This window comes from Musca domestica, unplaced genomic scaffold (assembly GCF_030504385.1).
Source record: "Musca domestica strain aabys unplaced genomic scaffold, Musca_domestica.polishedcontigs.V.1.1 32, whole genome shotgun sequence".
NCBI classification, from domain to species: domain Eukaryota; kingdom Metazoa; phylum Arthropoda; class Insecta; order Diptera; family Muscidae; genus Musca; species Musca domestica.
The window spans coordinates 8349242-8367373 of NW_026712311.1; the positions used below are offsets into that span (position 1 = coordinate 8349242).

The following is an 18132-nucleotide window of genomic DNA, read 5'->3' on the forward strand; positions in this document are numbered from 1 at the left end:
CACCTTTGGTTGGCCATCAGAACTCAAACACCGGCCATGGTGATGTGGATGGTGTGGGCCACCATAACAGTCGATGGTCGCTCTCCGCTCGTATTAATCGACCGTGGCATCAGAATAAATGCCAAATATTATCGCGAAAATATTCTGGAGGGTGTATCAAAGCCTTGGGCATGCAGACCCGCAAACCTTGGACTTTTCAACAGGACTCAGTACTATCGCACTCAACACGAACCACCCAAAAATGGTTACAAAATGAGGTTTCTCGCTTCATTTCCATGGCCACCAAAATCTCCGGATACCAATCCGTTGGACTATTGTGTTTGGAGTATTTTGGAAAGCAAGGTTGGCACTAAAAAATACCAAAGTTTCGATCACCTCAAGCAAGCGCTTCGCCGGGAATGGGTCAAAATACCACAGAGCAACGTTCGGGCAGCATATGACGGTTTAATTGGCCGTTTTAAGGCCATAATTCGTGCCAAAGATGACCAATTCAAAAAAATCAAAACTTATTCCAAAATTTGATGCTATTTCCAACATTTTTTGCTTTCATTCAATAACATTTGAAAAAAAAAATGTGAAAATTATGACGTTTGACTTTGTTGCAGTTTTTTTATCTCCCCCTGTATGGTTCAAAAAATATCAAAACATTTTTACTTTGGAAATTTCAAACCAATATTTTTTTGGAAAACAAAGTAGCAAAGTGGGATATTCATCTTTCTTGGTTCATTTTTTACAGTTAATAATATATTGTTAGAACCCAGGTCTTATTAGGAATGCTGCTTTTTCTACAAGTTTGTTTGTATGTGAATTTATTTTCTTGTTACCAAGTCCTGGAAGTTTCAATTTTCCATTTCTGGTTCCATATATAAAGTAATAAAAATTGCAAACTCCTACGTAGTTTCTTTTCATTTGAATTCCCTCCAAAATAAGAGAGAAAAGAGAAGGATTGTTTCCCTCATTGTATGTCTCTCATTTTAGTGTACTGTTGATATTGCAATCTTCTCTTCCAAACAAAGAATAGTATATTTGTTTGACAGCTGCAATTTTTTTTGTTGCTTCTTCTGATATATATTCGCTGTGTTTTCTTTTCTTTTTTCTACATACGATTGGAGATATTAGGTGGGTTTAGTGTTGTTGTTGTTTTTGATTTTTGTGATTTTGTTTTTGCATTTGGATTGGGGGACGTTTATTATTTGCAATGATTGCTGATTTTTTTTTCATTTTTTTCTTCTTACGATTTAAACATTTTCATGAATATTCACAAAAGTTTTTGAGTTGTATTTTGTTTTTGTTTTCTCTTCTTCTGGTTCGTTTAAAATAAAATATATTGTTTAGTTTAGGTACTTAGTTAATAGTGTATTTTTGTTTTTGCGTGGTTTCCTTTTGTCAAACAACAAGTGATTTCTCTTTTGGTTTTGGTTTTTGCTTGAAAACTAAGCAGTGTTGAGTTTTCTTTAAAATTTATAACTAAATAACAATAGATAAAAAAATTAAAATAACTATTTACTACCATATATAAAAACAAATAATACATTTAGGGGATAATCAATAGAATCACATTAAAATTATTTAAATTTTCTTTTTGTTTTGACTACAACTTTTTTTGTATACAAAAATCATTAGACAATACTGTTTGGTTGTGTTCGGAGATGGTGGAAAGTGGGATAGGAACAGGATAAGACTTGATTTGCCTACTAACTACTGTTATTTATTTACTTGAATATATGCTATGTATATATTTCTGTATGCACTCGTTTATATATAACTAGTAAATTGGAATGTTAACTGGCTTTCAAAGTCAGCCGTTGTGTGTGTTTTTTTTTTTCAATTGGTGTAATTTTTGTGGTGTCTTCTTTTCTTTTTTGTTTTGTTTCAATATGTTCTTTCTTTACAAATTTTCTGTGTTATTTATCAAAGCATCTTCCTCTGTGGACATTTCGCCATTGCCACAGGCTTTGGCTGGACTAATATCTTTCATTGATGGACATTTATTTTCTGAAGACAATTGTAGTAGTGGCGTTTTTATGTCACCCCCACCATCAGTTTCTGATTCCATTTTCAAGTGAATTTCCGTTTCCGCTGTGGCTTCATTAATACTACTTACATTTGCAACTGTTTGTTTGGGCATGTCATCTGTAGGATGTTTGAAATTAGTTAGTTTATAAATTAGAAGATTTTACCTGTTTTTGAACTTACCCTGAAAGTAAAAATATAATAAAAAATTAAAATATATTTTTAAAAATTGTTAATTTCATCTATGAAATGTGGCTTTTAATAAAAAAACTAGAAGAACTCCTGTGCAAAGGAGGTCTAATGGAGATTTTCTAAATAAATAAAGAATTTTATTCGAATCGGATTAAACTCCAAACCAATATTGTATTTCCGTTTGCTGCTGTCCTGTGGGTTTCTGAACGAATTGTGAATGAAGAAATTGCACACATGCTAGCAGGCAGATCAGATTTTTAGCCAAAAATTCTCAACTTTAAAAGAACCATAACTACCTTTCTCTAAGATAGTACCAACAGGAAAAGTAAAATCGTAATTTGGCGGTTTATTGTTGGTAATATGCTGAAGCAGAAATTATCTGCATGAATTTCTGACATTGCAGTTTCATTTCCTCCTTAGACTGTATGATTTTATCCCGACCTGACCTTACTTTTGGGTTATAAATCAAAATATCATGTAACGCCAAACCATACTTACTCTTAAATAATATGTCATTAGCTCGCCTTTGCCCTTAACCGTAACCAGACCACGCTGAAGGAATGAATAACCGAATTCTTGCAAAATATTGCAAGTCTCTTCAGTCACCTTTAGAAATATACAAACAACAACTCTTATATCACCTCAAAATCCAAACACCAACCTAAACTTACCTGAATAGCCCCAGCTTTTCCCGTACTCTCCATACGTGAGGCGACATTCACGGTATTTCCCCAGATATCGTAGTGCGGCTTGCGGGCCCCAATAACTCCCGCCGTTATCGGGCCATGATTAACACCCATCTTTAGAACGAAATGATTAAACGATTGTTCATTGATATCTTGCAGCGTCTTCTTCAGTTCCAAGGCGAATTCCACCAAAAGATCCAAATGGGCCCATCGTTTCGTTATCGGATCGCCGGGTTTAATATCACGATTTAAATTGATGCCACTGGCTGCCATATATGTAGAGCCTATGGTTTTTATTTTTATTATATCTTGGAATTGGGGAAGTTCTAAGAGCTATGGGAAAAATTTAATTTTTTTAAATTTTAAGATTTTGAAAGGACTTTGCAGTTGCTCCAAAACTCACCGCATCGAAATCGGATATTACTTCGTTGAGGAATCGCAAACATTCTAGGCCTTGATTGTTGACTGTCTCTTCGGAATAGAAATCTGGAACATAAGTAAGGTTGTCAGAGATTTCAGAGATCAATAAAATATGTATCTCCCACAACGTTGCAGTTTAAATGTTTGGAGGTATGGACATTTTCAAGTTTAGTTTTCCACTTACCCGAGAAATTTGGCATACTGGCAAAAAGTACTCCCACCTCCGAATAACTCTGGGAGTACAAATCATCATGAGACCGTTTGGTGTTCTTCATAAAATGCTCAGCCACATGGACCGGCAGTACGTTGTAGACCAAAGCTTCATTACGACGACGCATATCATCGGCCCTCTCTTTTTGTTCGGAAACCAAAAGTTTCCATTTGAATATGACACGATCTTCACGATCCATCTGGAAGGAAATATATTTAAACAAATCTTCCAATAAATTAAGCGATAACATACATGTCTTGCCCAAAAGCCCAGTGAAACGGTTATTAGGACCAGAGATACTGACATCACATGACAAGTTGGTACTATTCTGTTAAAAAGAGAGGTTTACAAATGGGTACAGTTAATAAATTGAGTAATATTTCAAAACAAAAAACCTTACGGATTATAGGCCAAATCATCTTCTAGGGAGTATAAATCGTTGAGCACGTATATATTGAAATACCAGTGGAGACCTGTAAATTAAATAAATCTTAGAATCCTTGTATATAATATATACAAAGTTGTGGAGAAGCTTAATAATAGCTCTTGAGATTGCGGTGGTGATTTAAAAACTGTTTTAGTCTAAAAAATGAGACAAACATCTTCCAGACCCATTCTTCTTAATTTTTTTTTGTAGATGGACATTTTTTTTTTTTTTGATTCCGAATTAAACTTGATGGGAGATAATATTCCAAAATATATCAAAACCAATTAAAAATTACCTGTTATTAATATTAACAATATAATTTTAACATAATGTGTCAGTTGAGCTATTACAGTGGTGGCTATAAGTATGAGTACACTAAAATTGCTCAAATACGATGGATACATGATGTTGTCCAGTGGCTCCGGTGTTGCATCAATCATCGGTTCTGCGACCAAGAAATCTTCTTCACTTTGCGTTTTGTTAAATACACTTTCGGTGACAATATGCTCCGATTTAATATAGGCCACAAAGAAGTACTAAAACGAAATTGAGATTTCCTTAAGAAATACTTAAAAAAAGAAGTCAGCTATACATACCTCATCTATAATATTACTAAGTCCTAGTGTCAAAACTATTATGACAGCTGTCAATTCACGCACCAATGTGAAGTCATTGTAACGTTTGCTAATGCTGACAAAGAAATCGGGCAAATGACCGGGAAAACTTTCGGCCACACTAATGAAAACTAGCATAAAAATTGGTATCAAGGGCGCCGCTATATTCACAAAGTGTAGGGGGGATCTGTAAAGAAAAATATCGGTTAAAAGAGAACAAATAAAATACTTGTTTTATAGGTAGAGGTATAGGTAGGTAGGTATAGGGCCGCAACAAAGTTCCGGGTGCTGAATTCTTGTTCTATGACCAAAATTGAAAAGAAAACCAGAAAAGAGAGTCTGAAGGTCGGACGGGGACTTTATTAAAAATATAACAAATCGAACAATATACATATATGGGAGCTATAGCTATATCTGAACCGATTTTTACCAATTTTGACATATTTGTTTCTAGGCTCAATTTGTTCGTAAGTGTCAAATTCCATCCCATTTGAGCAAATATTACACATTTGGTGCACAATAAAAGGCAAATCGGAATATATATGGGCGTTATATCCGAATCGGAACCGATCTCCAGAAAATTTGCAAAGGTATTTCTGTGCTATATTTCCCCAAATATGGTTGTTACAGAATACATATTACGACTGCGGAGGTCAAAAATATCAATTCGGATGAACAATATATATGGGACCTATAGCTATATCTGAACCGATTTCGATCAAATTTGGCATACTTACTTCCAGGCTTAATATGGTCGTATATTATAAAATTCCATCCTATTTGAGCTAATATTAAACGTTTAGTGCACAAATAGGACGAAGATATTTATGGGAGCCATATCTAAATTTTGACCGATTATTTCCAATTTCAATAGGGTTTGTCCTTGATTCAAACTAATTATTTGTGCAAAATTTAATCTAGATCGGGCAATAAATGCCACCTGTACTTTGTTTACAAATTACATGGACAAATTATTCTATGCAGACCATCAAAAGGAACTATGGGTCCATCCCGTTTCCTTTTGCCTGCTACAAACAAATGCACAAAGACATAATACCCTGACCACCTTGTGATGTAGGGTATAAATATTATGTCTGTCTGGTTACTTTTGCTGCGGGAATTTTCTAGCAGCTTCTATCTAAGAGAGTATGGTAGTTTTATTCTCTTTTGCAAAGAAACTCTTAAAAGTGAACAGGTGAAAGTAAACAGTCAATCAGCTGATTTGTCAAAACGAAACAATGAAGAAACGGTGTCCACATCAGAGGGCTGCAACGAGTATGCAAAAATTCAAGCATACTCGGTTTCTTACATGATTTTTGTTGATGCAGTCGTTTAGTTTGATCTGAATGAAATGACCGTTTTCGCTTCTGATCGAATCGAACGCTCAGTTTGAATCACTTCACTCACAATCAAACATGAGCGTTCGAGACGGTTTGATGTGTTCAGCAGCATGAGTTGATCGAACACATGAATGTAAATGAGCAATCACAACCGTGACTGTCTTCTTTGAATCGAGTTCGCTCAGCGTCATTGTTTATTCAACCATTTAATCAAGTTGGGACAGTTTATTTTGACTTTTTTTGATATTTGAAATGGAAGAATATTGTGATAGTGCGACCGAAATTGTTGCAAGTAGAAACTACACAGGTGTAGGTAAACGAAAAGGTCGAAGTTTGTGAAAAATCTTGACCAATATTGTAAAATAAAAAAAATATTTAAACATTTTTAGTTTTCTAAATACCACTGATGTGTTTCTCTATTAAACAATTTATTATTTTTTTTTTCAAATAAGTCACTGAAGTCTAACATACCAAAAACCCAAATAAAATGAAAACATTGTCTGTTTATTAAATATAAATTGCACCAATTTTTTATGGGGACAGCTTTTAGTTATGAAATCCTTTGTAAAATTACAATCATGATTTCGCTCAGTTTCGAACATTTGTGTTTTAATCAAATCAAGTCACTCACTTAACTGGGATGAATCAAACCGACAAGACTCCTCATAGATGATCGACCCGTTATGAACAATTCAACACAAGTTCGTAAACAAATAACTCATGTGAGCTGTTTGATTGCGATCACAAAACTTCGATCAATACATGTTTGATCACAAGTTTTTCGTTTGGCTTGAGTAACTCGAATGAACATGTTGCATCTGACCGACTGATTGAGTTTGATTGTATTTCCACTGTGTGTGATCAAGCCTACTCAATCATACTCATTGCAGCCCTCTGGTCCACATAAATTAAAAATTAGGCTTGCAATATCCCAAATTAAGATGTTTTAAAATTGCTTGTCCAAATATAAATCACCGGAAGGAGAAAAAGATGAGTTGCCAGTGATAAAATAATTTGTAACTTTTCAGTAAAAGAACTGTTAAAATTTTTATCTCGAATCGCTCTCTTTTTCCAGAACAGACGACTTCAAGAAACAGTTTGCAAGAATTGTCATAAATGTTAGGGTAATCAGAAGACACACCTACTTTCTTTATAAAATCTGTGAAGTGAAATATTTTTCCATAGTAAAATACAAAAAGCGGGCCCCAGGATCCCTAGAAGCTATATTCCCCTCCTCAAACCCCATTACTTACCTGGGCAATATTAAAAATGAATAAAATATATCAACACTTTGTACTATCAATGCGGCAATCAGAGGTAATGATGAATACGGTTCCCTATACGAGGCATAATCCTCTTCGGATTCTTTCGCTTTGAATTTCAATAGAAAATCGGTATCCTGATCCAGGTGTCTAAAATGTATATAAATTCGAATTCGAATGAAAGATGTCGTATGCTACTGCATTCACATCCACTTACGCATAGTAATCGCGATCTCTCAAGACATTGTGGAGCTGTTCCTTAAACAGGGCTGCCTTGTCGGATACTTCCGTTTCGTCAATTTCTTTGGCTGTATCATCTGTGTTCTTGTCCGTGGCGAGAAGCTCTTCATCTAGGGTATCATCATTATCGTTGTTGCCAGCATTCGTTTGGGTTTCGTTGATTTTCTTGGCGCTGGGTGATGCGAACTAAAAAAAAGAAGAAGGGGTTAAATAATGAATAAAACGGCATCACTAGGAAAATCAGGCATAAAATCAATGGCAGCATGACAAGTCACTTTTTCAATTACAACAAGGAAATCAAGTTGCCTTGTCTAGTGTGTTGTTGTTATTGTCATCTAAATGCCAGAGTTACTACATTTTATGCCTGGGGCGTGGTAGGGTTTACTTCACACTTACGGGTTTCAGTACTTTGACTATGAAATAGGTTTTCAGCCCAGCAATACGTAGGGCTTCTTCTCGTTTCTCTCCATATGCGGGCTCAACTTCGAATTCACCATTCAAATATGCCAACGTTTTGTCGGAAATGTGGACACGTCTGTTGAAATATAACAACAACAACATTTAAGTTTAACCAGTGACAGATTTTCTCTCCGTCCCATTCTCTTTAAAGTTTTTTATTTTTTTTTCCATTATGATTCCTAATGGTCTTCTAATTTCTTGACATACCCAGCCTTTCCGCTTGATTCCATTTTATTAGCCAGCTCAACATCCTTTGAATAGACATCAAATTGCCATTGTCGTTGCCCCAATATACCGGCCAAGACAGCACCCGTATGTATTCCAACTCTCATATCAACAGGTGAATTGGTCTTTTGTTGCACATACCTATTCAGAAGCATGGCCAAACACCGACACACACACACCGGATACAACCATACGACAGGACGCCAGTAGAACAAAGAGTATGAGAATAGAAGCGAACAGAACAAAACAGACAGACAGTATTAGAGACAGAAATCAATGTTTTCTATGAAAGAACAAGGATGTAACAATAATGATGGCGATGGTGATGACGATGATGGTGGCGGGAGGGAGTGAGTAGGTGGTATTCGTTGTTGATGCTTTCACTTGTCTGTGTCTGCTTGTCAGAAAAATGACACAGGGTCAAATAAATGGACAAGCAAAGCACCAGTCAGCTCAGACCCCCATCACGGTCATTATACAATTATCGTCATCATCATTAGCATTATCATTTGTACGGGTTCGATATAAATGTAATAGGGTGTCCTTATTTCGTTTGAAAAAACAAAAAAATAATAATAAATAAACAAATAAAAAAGCTGTAAGTTTGGCCGGGTCGAACTTTGAATACCCTCCACCATTTGGAACGAATTTGGCAATTTTCGTGAAAATAAAATCCTTTAAAAATTCTGTTAAAATCTTAAAAATACCGAAAGCCACTGCAATATACAAATGCGAAACTTGAAAAAAATCGGTGAATAATGTCGCTAAAATCATCAAAATACGGAATATAGGGAGTTACCATTATATGGGGGCCATAGGCTGTAGTACCCATTGCGAACTTCAAATACCAAATTTGAAACTATTCCGGCGAACAATGTCGCTAAAATCATCAAAATACCGAATATCGGGAGGTACCGTTGTATGGGGGATATACAAAGACGTGGACCTGCAAACATAAATTTTTGTCATAGGCTGTAGTACCTATTACGAACTTCATATAGGAAATTTGAAATAATTCCGGTAAATAATGTCGCTAAAATCTTGAAAATACCGAATATCGGGAGATACCGTTATATGGGGGCTATACGAAGACGAGGACTTCTATGCAAAATTTTTAGGCATAGGCTAAAGTATACATTATTTACTTCAAATACCAAAATTAAAATAATTCTGGTAAATAATGTCGCTAAATTCATCAAAATACCGAATATCGGGAGGTACCGTTATGTGGGGGCTATACGAAGACGTGGACATGCACAGACAATTTTCTGACATAGGCTGTAGGACCCCTTACGAACTTCAAATACAAAATTTGAAGCATTTCCGGTGAATAATGTCGCTTAAATCACCACAACACCGGAAAAAAAGGGAGATACCATTATATGGGGAGCCTGCAAACGTAATATACATTTGAGTAGAATTTTATCAACCTACTTAATTTCGTTTGGAAGCTAGAGTAATTTCCACAGGCGGACACCGCTAAATCGACATAGAATTTTATGCTAAAATGTATATTTCGAGGTGTTACAAACGGAATGACAAACTTAATATGCCCTCCATACTATTGTGGAGGGCATAAAAATCTTGAACCCATCTTTATAACAGGTCTTGTGTTGGTGGAATATTGAGATGCACCAAGTCCGAATGGAATAGGATGTTAATTTCGCGTTTTATGAGCTTCATGGTTATTCAAAATGTTGACCCCTTGTGGGGGAGGTACCACAAGGAGTAGATCGATATTTTCCATTGTCACACCAGACATTGGATTAGTAAAAATATTGTGATGTATGTAATTTGAAGAGGACCGGATGCTTATTTGGATTTTATGATCGTTCTTGTTATTTAAAACTTCGACGCTTTGTGGGGGAGGTATCAGAAGGAATGGTCCGATCACTACCATCTTTATAAGAGATCTTGTGTTGATGGAAATATTGAGATGTGCCAAGCCTGAATGGAATCAGATGTTAATTTCGTGTTTTATGAGCTTCATGAATATTCAGAATGTTGACCCTTTGTGGGGGAGGTACCAGAAGGAGTAGACCGATATATCCCATCCTCACACCAGACCTTGGGTTAATAAAAATATATGGATGTGTGACATTTGAAGATAATCGGACACTTACAACATATTTTATAAGAGTTATAATTATTCAAAATTTTGACCCTTTGTGGGGGATGTACTGGATGGAGTGGACCGATATTGTTAATTTTCGCACCTGACCTATCACTGATGGAAGTATTAGGTTTTGCAAAATTGGAGCAAAATCGGATTATCCTTTCTCTTTCTGTGCAGTAAATTATTTTCTTTGTAAATGCTGATATTTTGTGGTGGAGGTACCAGAAGGAGTGGGCCGATATTGCCCATCTCCGAACACGATCTAAGTTTGATAATAATATTAAGATTTAAGATTGTGGATCAATTCGGATACTCCCATCGAGAGTTATCGTCCGCACCAACCAGACGGACGGACGGAGGAACATCGCTTGATCTACTCCAAATGTCCTGAAACAGATTTGTTCCAAAGAGACCTAGTTTCTAAAACTGTTATTTCGATTTGGCCGTATTATTTCGATTTAGCCATGTGGCTGAGGGTATAAAAATCGTTATATGTATTCTCACCTTCACATATATAAAATACATTTTAATGGTCTTCTTTGAATAGAAACCCCATTGGAAGACCCTTGTAAAACACTTTAAGGTCTTCTGTGTTTCCCCAGAAACAGTTCATAAAAAATCCGAAATAAGGACACTCCTAACGTATACTCCAATACATAAACACATACACATCTACACGAACTTACTTGATTGCCTTAACCATCGACAAACCCATGTGCACACAGAGGACAGCATGATCCGGTCGTTCGTCTGGGGCTCCGCTAATGCAATAGTAACAGTCACCCAGAATTTTTATACGTAGTTGTTGGTATTTCTGTACGGCAAAAACAAAAACAGCAACAGCCGCAATGACGAAGACATCGGGCGACATCGATGAAAACGGTCAACAGGACAACACAGCCATCCAGCCACAACGGAAACGGAAACCGTTAGCATAAACATTGTAAGCAGCGTCAATGAATGTCAGGAGTAATGAAAAAGAAAGCGAAGAAGAAGAAGAAAAAAGCAATGGTAAAGGCAAAAGTGTTAACTAACTGATTTTTAAACGGTGTAGTTTAATTATCGACTCTGTGTCGTCGTTTATCGTTCATTTATTATAAATAGCGAAATGAATGGACGACGAAGGAAAATAAAATGCCACAAAAAAAGAGAGAAAAGAACATAAATACATGCAAAAAAAAGCTCCGCCAAACAAAGGATGGCAAATTAAGGTATGTCACCACAGGAAATGTATGTATGAGTATATGTGACTACGAGAGTATATTTAAAATTTATGGCTGGTTTTTTGCAACCTTCGGTGATGGACACCACAACGAAAAGGAAAAGCTATGGAAGAATATAATTTATATTTTATTCAGATTGTTGTAAAACTTTAAAAATCAAATATTTTATGTTCTCCACCCAAGGTAGATATGGGGAAACTACAGAAAAATGCAGAGCTGGATATCATTACAGGATGAGATAAAAAAACTGCAACAAAGTCAAACGCCATACTTTTTACATTTTTTTTTTTTAATTTTATTGAATGAAAGCAAAATAATGTCGGAAATAGCATCAAATTTTAGAAACAGTTTAGATTTGTTCGAATTGTTCACCTTTTGCATGAATTATGGCCTTCAAACAGCCAATGAAAACGTCACACGCTGCCCGAATGTTGCTCTGCGGTATTTTGGCCCATTCCCGGCAAAGCGCTTGCTTGAGGTGATCGACACTTTGGTATTTTTTAGTGCCAACCTTGCTTTTCAAAATACTCCAGACCCTATAGTCCAACGGATTGATATCCGGAGATTTTGGTGGCCAATGTGCGATGGAAATGAAGCGAGGAACCTCATTTTGTAACCATTCTTGGGTGGAGTGTGCTGAGTCCTGTTGGAATGTCCAAAGTGTGCGGCCAAATACAGGCTTTAATACAGCCTCCAGAATATTTTCGCGATAATATTCGGCATTTATTCTGATGCCTCGGTCGATTAACACGAGCGGAGAGCGACTATCGGCTGTTATGGCGGTCCACACCATCACCATGGCCGGTGGTGATCAACCGAAGGTGCAAATTTTCAGCTGACCTCTTTGGCAAGTAAACACGATCATTTTGTTTGTTTACAAACTGCTGGACAACGAATGTTTTCTCATCGGAGAAAACCAATTTCGACAGTTCACCACTTTCGGCCAAGCGAAGCAGTTCTTTAGCTTTTTGAGTCTTTTTTCTTTCTGTTGCGGTGTAAGTTCTTGCACTTTTTAGAATTTCAATGGCTTTACCCCGAGCTCATTTTGCAATATTTGCCGAATGGAATATTGCGATATGTTCAGCTCACGAGGCCACTGCGACGCGGGTTTCGATCAAGTCTCTTCTTTACTTTTCGAACCATTTCTGCTGATGTTGCTGTTTTCTTCCGTCCACTTCCTTGACGTCGGGCTACGCTACCAGTATCACGATAACAAGCGATGGAACGAGGCACCAAAGATTTATTCATATTTAAATGCTGGAGTGCTCTAACGATAGCCATTTGTGGTTTTTCAGCCAAATATAAAGAAATCACACTATCACGCTGGAAATCTATCACGAATAACTTTTTTTCTGAAAAATTCTCACCAAAATGCTTTCGTACGCTTGTAAACAATATAATGAGCTGTCACTGGAATAATTTTAACAGCTGTCGGATGAGTGGCTTAGAAATGACAGCAGTCTGAAGTTGGTTGCTGTTTTTTCATCTCACCCCGTATTAGAAATGAGGTTACCTTGAATAAACCATGCTCTCCACCATTAGGGAATGAAAATATTTGAAAATTTACCCGTTTTAAATAAATCATACACGACATCTCACACCCCTCAAAATTCCGATATTAGGTTGGTGCTATGATGGAATAAACAAAGACTTAAAATGGTAAAGACTGAACAAAATGCATATTGAGCAAATGGCTAATATAAAAACCACAATTGCAGAAACGATTCACAAAAAAAAAGTTTGAAAAAAACAAAATTGTGATTTCAAAATTCTATTATCTATATCTATACCAATGTTAACTGATTTGAACCGCTAAGGCCATATGATATTATAACAACAGATATATTTTCAAAGGGTTGTCATATTTTGAGATATATTTTCACAGAGTTGCCATATTTTAACTCTGCCTTGCCCTATCTTTGTACTTTACCTTTTTTGAATAAAGAAGATAAAGTCTTTTCAAATAAATGTTCCCAGCTCTGCATTTCATGTAATTTATCATGTCGGAATTAACTGAATAAAATGTATGCAATGGATCGATGAATATATATTTTGACCATGACATGTCAAATGCTTTGGTACCATAATACAAGGACATCAACCTATGTGAAAAACTTTGTGCTTAAATAGTCTTTTTCTCATGGAAATATTTATTATTACTTGGTAATTTCTTTTGTTTAAGAACAAATCATAAACTTGTCTTCTTTATCAAACAAAAACTAATTTTTTATGTAGATTGACAAACTTTTGCTACACCCTGTATTTACATATGTATTATATATAGCTTTGTTCTTTTCTATATGTACATAACAAATTAAACGGTATAATGTTTCGTAAAGGTTAATCAAATCAAAATTAAAGTAAACCAATCAAATTCGTATCAAATAAAAAATTCCATCAACAAGCCAACAGCCAAACCAAGAATAAAAACAACAACAGAAAAGGGGACGAAACAAAAAAATACGAAAAGGATTAAACGGGGCAATGTAATAGCTATCAAGGCTATAAAATTCAAACAAAAATACCACTTTTTTATTAACAAGAAAAGGCAGCAACAACAACAAAAACAAAACAACAATAACTAAATTAAACCAACAAAGCAAAAACAATATGGGCAGGAACAATTTACCTCGGCCAATCGATCAAAACGAGCGAACAGTTCGTTTAACATCTTTACCAAATCCTGGGCGCTGTATGTCGACGATATGGCAGTGAAGCCAACTATGTCAGCATAGAGGATACTAGTTTTATTAGCAAGAGGGGAAAAAAAGAACAATTTGAGGTTAGGTGATAATTGAAATGGTGATAATTGAAAGAGACAACGAAGTGGTCACAGTGGTTCAAAGATCGTGTATACATAAGACCTTATAGGGGTCCAATATATACAGATTTCTATAGGTTTCTCCAAGTTACAAAGCCGTCTATAGATAGAGAGGCCGGACCAAACTTTAAATATCCTTTCAGCATTTGAAACGAAGTTGGCAATTTTCAAAAAAAAAAAACGTTAAAAATTCTGTGGAAATCTTAAAAATACCGAATGTAACCGTAATATTAGGGTATATACGACGACGTGGACCTGTCACATTGCGAAACTAAAAAAAAAACGGTGAATAATGTAGCTAAAATCAAAATACCGAATATGGGGAGCTATACCAAAATATGGGAGCTATACCAATACGTAGACAGATAATTTTCTGTCATGTAGTATCCCTGGGAGCAAAATTTGTTCAAAATCGAGCAGATCTACTCTTGTCGAGTAAAGAGTTGTGTTTGTATGTGTGTTTATATTTTGCAAATATAACAAAACCAATCAAATCAAGCACAAGCATCGCAATACATTCTTCTATTTTTTCTATTTTTTTCTTTGATTTTGTACACGATCAACCTGATCCCCCTGCCTTGCTACCTATAAAGTTCACAGCAACATCAAAACCGGTTTGCTGTTGCACACACGCGCACACAACCAAATCTACTCATTTTCTCTCTTAGAGCAAACTCTTGATCTATTTTGAATGATTCTGCTCCCACTCTAATTTTTAAAACAGTAGTGACTCAGAAGTGCTCCCACGCAAAACAAAAGAGTGAAGAGAAGACACCGTACAAAACTTCCACCCTTTGAGCAATCCTGCTCGAGAGCAAGTTTCGCTCCCGAGTGAAAATGAGCAAATCGGATCTCTGATTAAAATACTTTGCCAATAATTTTCTTTCATATAATGGCCTTTCGATGGACTTCTTTGAGTGGAAGATATTCCACAGATTATATACTTTAGTTGTCTTCTAATAAATGGAAGACATTCTCCATGTTCGTGATGATCTCTCAATGAACTTATACAATTAGAAGAGAAGAAATCCTCAAATAGTTTCAAGGGAAGAGCTCATTAAATAGGTTCCATTACAAGAAAATGTTCTTTAAATCCCTAAGCATTAAACATTTTTTATTAGGACAGAGGACTAATAAAAAATTGTGTTTTGCCGATAAGGGAAAAACTATTTTAATACTTCTTTTATAAAGAAAAAACACTTTTTGTTGTTTTTTGTTCAATAGAATCCAATTTTTACAACGTACATATTAGAGGTCTGTAAAAATATTGAAAAAAGTTAATTGAAAACACGACCATGGATGTCAATTAACACAACCCATTGTGACCACTTCGAACATAAACCAAAAAATTCCTCTACAAACTAACCTCACATTCTCATGACGACTCATATAGATTTTCTTAAATGGTTCCGAACTGGTCGAACCCAAATCTTGACGCATTTTCTCAGCTACATGCTTTGGCAGCACTGACAACAGCAGACGCTCCTGTTCGGCAGATTCTTCTTCGATGATCATTTTGACTTCTAGACTCTTTTTGGCCTCCAAAAAGGCGCGCTTTTGCTTTGCAGCATTCATGTCATAGTAGATTAAACCTATTATTAAAGCTGACGATACTAAAACCATATTCGCCATTAACTTTGGGTCAAAAAAAAAAAAAAACAAAAGAAGGAAAGAAAAAGAAAACACAATTTTCAATTTGGGCCACATGTGCTTTTTTGAGGTTAGGTTCGTACCATTTCATTGAACATGGGATCATCGCGTGATGTCAAATAGATTACAATATAGTAACCAAAAAATGTTATAAAACACATACAACATCCCATATAAGGAACTACCGGTATGCTAACTGGAACCAAAAAATTAAATAATATTGACCAGCCCAATAATTCCCTGGGAAATACAAAGAGAACGGATTATAGTAATATTTTATATTTGAGCATTTGTTTTTCCAAACCTGGGCGATATGGTCTTTTGCTGATTAACACAATAGATAATGAAATGTATTACAAAGCATATAAACACTATGATGGGTGCACTGTCTATTAGCAGGGCAATATGCAGAGGCTTTTTCGATTTGGCCCTCTCATAACGGCTGGCCACGAACATTGTCAGCCAGCTACATATTGCTATAACATCCAGGATAATATAGCAAGCTGTAAAAATAATAATTTTAGAAATTTGTTATATACAATAGTTAAACCTTCCCAAGACCATAAACACTCCTTATCGCCATCAGCCAGCAACTTACCTCTATTCTGTATAATTTGATCAGCCGGTATACCAATAGTATAAACACTAAAGCATAGATATGCTGAAAGGAACCATTTTAAAGCTTCGCGCCTTTGATTGACATAAAATGTTGTAAATAATTTATTTAAAACCGAATTCGGTAGGGTTACGGTGGGTCCTTCCGAGGACTCATTCTCGTCCTTGCGGTTCTTTTCAATCGATGTAATGGAATGGCCATTTTCAATAATGTTGCAATTCTGTTGTTTGGTTTCCGTCATGGCGACCGCAAAACAGCAACAACGACGAAAAACAATTTGCGAGTATTTCCGTTTTTCTTTGGTTTGAGTGTTTTTATTTAATTTGCGAGTTTTATAGTTTTGGGGCTTTGTTTTTTACTTTTTAAGGAGAAGAGACTTTTACATTTAGTTCACAACCTTATCTTTACGATCTAGGGCATTGTTCTCTTTGTTGCTGTTGCTGTTGTTGTTGTTTTTATTGTGGTTTATTGCTGTTGGATTTATGGAAAGAAAATTGAATTATTACACACATGTGCCTACATAAATATGAATTACTTCTAACATCTGTTTTTGGCTTCTAATGACCGTTAAAGGACTAACTAACAGCAAATGTAAACAAAAAAAATGAACCGCGCTTTTTCCACATGTTTATTGATGTCCCTTTGCGAGAGAGAGAGAGAAAATGAGGAAAGCTTTTTGGCTCTCTTGCAAAATTCCCACTCTCGTGTTGTCATGTTTTTATCCTCTCCAAAAATACATTCTCACATTGAGTGTCATAATGCCACTGAGATTAACTTTACATCGGCTAAACAAATACGGCAAAGCATTTGCTTGAGTCTGTCAAAAAAAAAGGAAAGCATATTTAATGTTTCCCAAGGACCATTCAATTTTAAATGACAAGATAACATAATACATACATATATACACACATTCTTATTAGTTAATGGTAGCAACAAAAAAAAAGTAACTAAACCATGTCCAAAAATATTTAAAATATTGTAGCCAAAGCTTTTGTTTATTATCCCCGCCCCCACTCAAAATCATACCACTTAGCAATACATTTAAATCAATTAATTGGCAATATGGTTTTCATTTGCCTAATCCACCCAATACATTATTAAAAATGCGTGTACTCTTAAATTTGGAAGAGTGTTTGTTGTATTTCAGAGATGGGAGTTACTTATCAGTGTAATTGGGAAAATGTAAATTTATGAAATTTCGATTTTTTGCTCCAAATAACGAAAAAGTATAATATTTATTAATGGAATCTTAAAATTATTTCAGTAATATATAACACAAACAATATTAAAACAATGTATATTGTTCGATAACCAAGCAAACGAGCAATTTTGACAGTTGACTTTGCAAACTCAGTATCAGAAGCTGATTGACATCTTGCTGTGATGTGAAACTTTTTAAATATTTTAGGCAACAATTTCATATTTTATAGATGATAAGCATTTTTCCGGTTAAGTAACAGTTTTTCAGTACGAAAATTTCGAGTTTATATTCGTTTTTTTTTAACAGCTAAAAAGTGTAAAGCATTCGATAACTTTTTGCAAGAGAGAAAATATTCTCGTTACAAATTGCTGGGTATGTTATTGGGAAAGTATATCGTACACACCTATTATCAACCT

The 18132-nt window shown here is 35.4% G+C and overlaps 1 protein-coding gene across 1 annotated transcript; it reads right to left on the reverse strand.

Annotated features, from left to right (window-relative positions):
• Nucleotides 1-857: 857 nt before the first annotated feature.
• On the reverse strand, nt 858-17084 carry LOC101889515 (adenylate cyclase type 3). Its single transcript, XM_059125183.1, has 19 exons — nt 16498-17084; nt 16204-16402; nt 15983-16139; nt 15616-15884; nt 14058-14169; nt 10892-11019; nt 8072-8230; nt 7802-7940; nt 7383-7591; nt 7157-7315; nt 4546-4750; nt 4245-4485; nt 3923-3995; nt 3775-3850; nt 3496-3721; nt 3295-3377; nt 2877-3224; nt 2704-2811; nt 858-2197 (listed from the first exon to the last, which is right to left on the reverse strand). Exons 1-19 carry the CDS (start codon nt 16754-16756, stop codon nt 2177-2179), a joined length of 3171 nt encoding a protein of 1056 aa, XP_058981166.1. The 5' UTR covers nt 16757-17084; the 3' UTR covers nt 858-2176.
• Nucleotides 17085-18132: the final 1048 nt, after the last annotated feature.

Excerpts from the sequence above, each read along its gene's own strand:
- LOC101889515 (XM_059125183.1), bottom strand. The coding sequence starts at position 16,756 with ATGACGGAAACCAAACAACAGAATTGCAACATTATTGAAAATGGCCAT. Across the intron at positions 7,592-7,801 it reads TAGTCAAAGTACTGAAACCC|TTCGCATCACCCAGCGCCAA; the intron begins GTAAGTGTGAAG and ends TCTTTTTTTTAG. Across the intron at positions 7,316-7,382 it reads AGAGATCGCGATTACTATGC|ACACCTGGATCAGGATACCG; the intron begins GTAAGTGGATGT and ends TATACATTTTAG.